General features: G+C 44.8%; 1 protein-coding gene across 1 annotated transcript in view; it reads left to right on the top strand.

Moving 5' to 3' along the window:
• The window catches only part of lmx1al (LIM homeobox transcription factor 1, alpha-like), a 22,110-nt gene continuing 15,140 nt past the window's right edge, over positions 1 to 6,970 (top strand). The window contains exons 1-3 of the mRNA XM_062532888.1: positions 1 to 81; positions 3,020 to 3,105; positions 3,841 to 4,024. Of these exons, the coding sequence (XP_062388872.1) occupies positions 38 to 81; positions 3,020 to 3,105; positions 3,841 to 4,024 (314 nt within the window). The 5' untranslated portion in view covers positions 1 to 37. The remainder of the gene's footprint in view (positions 82 to 3,019; positions 3,106 to 3,840; positions 4,025 to 6,970) is intronic.

The raw sequence follows: 6,970 nt of genomic DNA, 5'->3' as shown, positions 1-6,970 counted from the left end.
TTGGTGTCTAGACAGCGTCTTATTTCCAAGGTTTTTGATGCTTCCAACAGAAATCTCCGGAGGAGTGTGTTTCACCTTAAGGTTGGTTCAGAGTCTTGTGCACGTCGACAGGTTGTTGATGTATTGAGATCGTGTGGTGCTTGCGGGCATGCCAGTATTTGTAGCAATTATCAAAAAAGCTCCGAAGTGGTATGTCTGCAATGTATATTTGTATTGCGTAGTATAGTTCCTTTAAGTATATCTTAATCATATGGGTATGCTGGAAGAGATCCATACAGCATAAATTGTTGAGTTTCATCAATATACCATGGTAAACTGAAGCATCTATGGGGTGATGTTGGGTCCAGAAACCTTAAGTATAAATTTAGAAAACTCCAAAGTCGTTATTTTCATTAATAGGCTATCATGCTGTTTGGGTGATATAAACCCCTGTGGCTCGGGAAAAATGTGGAATGGGTGGCTTTAAGGTCAGAACCCATCAATCATATATTTTAGTTAAATATACATTGTTTTTATTTTTATAGGATATTTTTCATAATATATTATGATAATATTGACAGTTAGTTTATGCAAATAATAATAGCAATTTCAACACTGTCTGCTTCTTTTCTCATCTTTAGGCTGCATCGGAAAGTTTTTGTTGAGCGCAAAGCATTTAAAATCAACCATAGAAAAAGCCGGAAATTTTTTTAAAGGGAAAAATATATATATGGTGTATTGTTATTGTTGATATTTATTGTGTTTACTATTTAAATGCATGGTTTAACGTGATATTTGGAGAGTGTTGTTGCGTGCGTTCCGGGGTAGCCAACGCGCAAAACTGAACTTGCCGTTCCTGCAGGCAGGACTGAACTGGCGGCAGGAGTGAACTGTGTTCACCCGTTTTGCTTAACGTTGTTCGATCATTCTTATGATGTTGATTTGAGTACTTTATTTGCCTTAGATACTCTTACATCCACACATTATTAAACATTAAATTATTTGATATACTTTTTGCAAGGACATTTGTGAAAGTCGGGAATAAATGCGCAAGTGATTTATTAGCCTATTAGGCCTATTATTATTTGATTTTATTTTAGTCTTGATGTCCTCTAACTAAAATTGTTTGATTGTTCATGTATTTCAAGTCGACCAACAATATGACAAAACGTAGTAGGCCGATATTGTCGAAGGATAACACAACTATTCATTGGTGAGTCCTTGTGGATTTAATGGGTTAATTAGGCCTATAGTTATTAGTCTTGTATTGTTTTTCCAGCTGTTTTTCAAGACGACAAATGAGAAATCTTCATATTTTTGATCCCAGGATACTTTAGTCTTGTTTAGCATAATGTGTCGCAGTCCAAGCTGTTAATGATGTTATCACTAGACCTGGCTAATTCTGCCAAGAAAAAAAAATATATGTCACTGTGTTGTCAGTATTTTCAACCACGGCCAAATGAGAATGCCAACCTTGCAGATAGGCCTACTGAATAATCTCCTTTATGCAAATAGTCTAAGTTATCCGATGGCTCTTTATCGCCAATGTGAAGCTTGCTTGAGAAATATTGGCAACGTCGTTGATTTCAACTTCAACTTCAGCAAACCTTTTGTTCGATTGAGCCCGTATATTCACACTGATTCTCGAGTGTCCAAAAAACTTCAGTTTTTTTTTTTAAAGAGACTTAAGCCTAAATTTGAACTTGTATAAACTTAGTCGGCGCACGTGGCACACGTTTCTTTATGCGCTAAGAAAAAACATGGCTAAAGCCTATAAATGAGGATAACAGTAACACTTAAACGTTTGAACAAGTTATGAAATTGATTGAGGCTATTTGGCTCTATAGGCTACAGGCCCTTAAATGAACTGTATTCATACAACATAATCATTCTTCGTTCATTGTGTTATTTGATATGGAAAACGGGTTCGTTTTCATTTTGGCTAAAGCCTTTGTTTTAATTATGTCGCTGTACAGTAGCCTATTGATTTTATTTTAATTCGATGTGTTGCTACATTATTTTTCACATTGCCGCTGTAAATGTTTGGGGCATTTTCCCATTTTAATCATCACATAAGATCAAGTTATTCTTATTTTTAGATAATTACACATCGTCTATCACATAGTCCTGAAACAGGACATTTCTGATTTCATTCAGTCAAAGACTACTGCAATTAACGAATGGATTCATCATAGGACTATTAAGAAAACACATTTGTAGGCTATAGGCCTATTGATCAAATTATATATTTTTTTCATAGTCTTTCTTCGGGGAGGCGTTTAATTAATAGCTTACGCCATCACCGAAGAGACATAAACTAGGCTACCTTGTTTGTCTAGCCGCATTATTGGTTTTGGCTTCGACGGCCAGAGGGACAGCCCATGGGACAAGTTTAACCTTAGTGCGGTTTAGGTCAAGCTAATGAGCCAGGGCCACCTTTCCAAACACACACTCTCTCTCACAAACACACGCGCGCACACACACACACACACACACACACACACACACACACACACACACACACACGCAAGCACGCACGCACACGCTCACACACACCTACACACACGCACAAACAAACAAATACACACCCAGACACTCCTACACCAGCTTCTCATAATGGACCAGCATGTGAGGTCCTTTCTCAACCGCGGTGGCCACCTTGTCAATGCCCCAAAAATACTCAAATTAGACTTCAGATGTTAGTCTTATTATCGTCATGATCATCGCTCTGCGCGCTGTAATTCCTTTCAAAAGAACAGATTAGACGCTGAATTGCACCTGCAGGCTGCGTTGACAAGTAGACTAGGGGGGAAGTAGCGATTAATGGTACACATTAGCCAACTTATTAATGTACCTCCATATTTTTCAGTATTCATTCTCACTCATCACCTCACCTCTCACAGCTTCCCATCCATAACTATTCAGTTTGCCAAAAATTAAGCTTTTTGTCGTAAAATAGAATTCCAAAGAAATAAGGCTCACTGCCATATGCTAGGAAATAGCATGTGAAATCTATTTGGATTTTTTTTTTCTTGAGCAGCGAGCACTCCGAGGGAAGGCGGGACAGAATGAAAACGGAGGAGAACCAGTCATGTCTACAGCAGGGACCCTCTGCCGCCGCTTACGGTGAGACAGCTCACATTTCCCAGACTTGTCTTGACTTATTTTGGGCGTATGGGTCGGGGTCGAGGATTTTTTTTGTCATTTTTTCGAGATCATAACAACGTATGACTCAGTAATGCCTGACATTTGCTTTTCACATAGCTGTCATTCATATCAAACAGGGCAAACACTGAACCTAGACTTTTCTATGGGCCCCCCATTAGACCATATACATGAATGATTCCCCATGCACAACATTATCTGATTCCTTGATCACATGTGCGAGGGATTCATTTTCATTCAAAAAGAGGGATGGGTTTATAATGATTGATTTATGTTTATCTTTAAAACTGATGCCTGCAGCTATGATGACACTCGAAACCATTAAATTCGCCCCTGATGAGTTTCAGACTACAATGACTCATTGAAAAAAAGGCCATTTTTATTGGTATTGAAAACTCAAACAAATGCCGTCAAAGACAATGTCCAGCGTGCTGACCATTCTTCTTCTGCTGTTCCTGTGGTCTGATGTGGTCTTTTTGTTAAAGACTGTGGTTCCTTGATTGGAGGCACTATTGCATTGATTAACCCAAAATGATGTATTCCATGCAAGAGAAGTGCTGACTTATGAAAAAAACTGCTGTCTTATGAATTAACTCTCCTCAACAATCTAATGTTTATCCTAGAATGCTAAACCCTGTCTCCAAAAAGTTGGGACACCGTGTGTAAAATTAATGTGGTCTTTCTGATGGCGTATAGAGCACGTAGGAGGGGGAGAAGTTTGCGCAGGCTGCGAGTCGCCCATCGCTGACCGCTTCCTCCTGCGGGTGAACGAGCGCTCCTGGCACGAGACGTGCGTCAAGTGTGCCGTGTGCCTGACCACCCTCTCCGGCACCTGCTACTGCCGCGACCGCCTCCTCTACTGCAAGCACGACTACGAGAAGTAAGAGTCGCCCCCTTTCCCTCTCATGCTTTCCACATCCCCATCCCCTCCTTTTCCCTCTCACTCAACCACCTTTCCCCATCCTCCTGCAACCATGCACAAAAACACTTCATTTACATCCAGCCCATCACATGGTGAACATCGTCTTTGCTTCGTTAAGCTTAATGAAGCTTCATAATGCTTCACAGAAGCTTCATAATGCATCATTTACACTCACTCGATAAGTTCCACCATTCTGCTGCTATGAACCGTTGTAAGTGATCCAGTGGGAAAGACTCATTCCCTGGCCTCCCCTCATCCATTCAGCGGTCAGTCGTTGGAGAGCACAAGAGACATGATAGAAGACGGGATTGCGAGGGTGCGCCGCAGTGTAGCGCGGCCAGCGGGAGAGGGCAGAGCTGTGTGAAGGACGACCCGGCAGCCTGTTATCGTTGTTGTGGAAAGTGTCAGACGGCGTCCAGACACTCCCTCGACAGCCAACATCTGGAGGTGGAGTGGGGGGTGGGGGGGGGACAGGAAGAACTGATACAGGGAGGAGGAGAGGGAAGAACTGATACAGGGAGGAGGAGAAGAAAGAACTGATACAGGGAAGAGGAGAGGAAAGAACTGATACAGGGAGGAGGAGAGGAAAGAATTGATACAGGGAGGAGAAGATGCAGGGCCAGATCTCATAGACTTGTAGGATGCTTTCAAATGATTATTGTCTCAGAAGTATGCAGTTGTTGTTGGGTCAGGTTTACATAGATCTGTCCACCGCGTGTGCTGAGATTGGGAGATGCCTTGAGCACTGACCCAGGTTCTCTACCTCCAGTAGAAAATTCCACAAATATTTCAAGCTGTGGCCTACAAGATATTCAGTATTACAACATATCAACCATACAACCATAATCAAGTTGGAGAAAAATATTTCATGAAGGGGTCTTGTCATTTCATTATCTTCCTTCCTATCTTTCACAATAGATAGGGATGTTTGTCATTTAAAATTCAGATACACTGTAAAGGAATTGACAGGACAGTGAATGCATGATTGGCTAAGAGAATTCCATTGCACTTTTTTTTTGGAGTGTGCGTTCTGGTCCAAAAGGAGATATCCATAGCATGCCTTGTCTGACTTGGCATTCTCTGCTGCCAACGACCTTGACTGGACCAGCAACAATGTCTCCTTGTTTCCCCCCTGGTGTGTCCGTCAGCACCCAACACCAAACCTGCCCCCTACGCCCTCCCATCTCCCAGCAGGTGTGCGCACCACCTCAGCTGGGCCAAGGAATTCCAAACAGCTCCATGGAACTGGAATTTTCAGTGACTCCGTTCTGGAATCAAGGGCTCTTGTGCTGGAGGGGAGGATGAGTGGGGGAGGCTGGAGTAGAGGGATGCTGCAGACGCTCTATCTCTTCTCATTTAGATCTCCCTCCCTCTCTCTCTCTCTCTCTCTCTCTCTCTCTCTCTCTCTCTCTCTCTCTCTCTCAACCGTAGGCAATTTTCTTGGGAACAGCTAACCCTATTTTTTCCCAATAACAACAAAGCTCACATCGACGTCTTCTTACCCCTAATACCAGCCCCCCCCCCCCCCCCCCCCCCAACCCCCCACATATAATGATGATCATTTTTCACAACCACTTATTACCATGAGTGTCGTGTTTTAAATACGTAGTCTCACAGCAAACTGTACCCACACACACCTCTAATTCTCCAAGTCCTAGACATTTGCGTCATCCTCTCATTCTCACTCTCAGACAATCTCAGGCAAACAATCGCACACTACCCCACACATCTACAGACAGACACCCACCACCCACCCACCGACCCGCACACACACAGTCACACACACACACACACACATACACACACACAGTCACACACAGAAATAGACAGACAGACACACACACACCTACAGACACAGCAAACACAGTGCGAACCCTGCTGGATGAGGCAGGTCCCAGACCAATAAAGCCGGTGCAGCCCCGGGGCACGGCGCCTGAAACCCAGGCAGAAAATTAGTCTAGCATTGGGCTCCGAGGCCTAGTGGCCCCTACCCTACCCCGACCCCCACCCCCACCCCCCATATCCCACCACCCCTGTCCCCAGGCCTGGCTTCCCCCCCCCCCCCCTCACACACGGAGTACAGCACCAGCACATGTGGTTGGGGAGTGGATATTCAAGGCATCCACAGGGCATGGGGTTGGGGGTGGTGGGAGGTTTAATAGAACACACTGTGGGGTAGATGACATGAACACCCTGCCCGACCAAGCCTCTCGGCAGGGGGGTGGAGGTGCCCTCGCTTGGCCGAGGACTGACCATCAGCTTCCCACACGCAGGCGGTGCATTCTCACAGCTCTTGTCCCGTGCCGGACAACCCTCAGCTCCTCTCATCTCATCTCAGGCTGGCTCACCGTGTGTAAACACTTCCCCTGGTATGGAGGGATTGTGGAAAAGAGTGATGATTTCCCTTCCCTCTGTCTTTCCTTCTCGCTCTCTCTCACTGTGCCTCTGTTTCTCCTGGATTCCCTCTCTCTCTTTCTCTCTCTCTCTCTCTCTTTCTTTCTCTCGCTCTCTCTCCCTACATCCCATTCATCACTGTCTGGTTCATAATAATATTTCTCTGTCCTAAGTCTCATTTCCTGCTTGTTGAGATTGATAGTAGTGATGACACCAATCGGTTTATCTCGCCGTTTACCCCCACCTTTTCGCTTAATCATCCCCTGCGCCCCGTATCTCCAAGTGTCTCAGGGCAGAGAAGGGGTGGGGTGTGTGTGTGTGTGTGTGTGTGGGGGGGGGGGGGGGGGTACGAACGGGGGCGAGTGGGTGGTTAAAGTGTTAATTACCCAGTCAGACATGTCTACAGAGTGGCGTTGGGGCGGGAGCGCCTCAACTTAACCATGTTAAGGGACTGGGTCAGTGGGGGTCCCAGGGAAGATGTCCGTCTCCGTCTCCGCACCTGACCACGCG

Source organism: Sardina pilchardus, chromosome 3 (genome assembly GCF_963854185.1).
Source record: "Sardina pilchardus chromosome 3, fSarPil1.1, whole genome shotgun sequence".
Classification (NCBI taxonomy): domain Eukaryota; kingdom Metazoa; phylum Chordata; class Actinopteri; order Clupeiformes; family Clupeidae; genus Sardina; species Sardina pilchardus.
The sequence above is the reverse complement of the archived record's forward strand: the minus strand, read 5'-3'. Positions and strand labels throughout refer to the sequence as shown.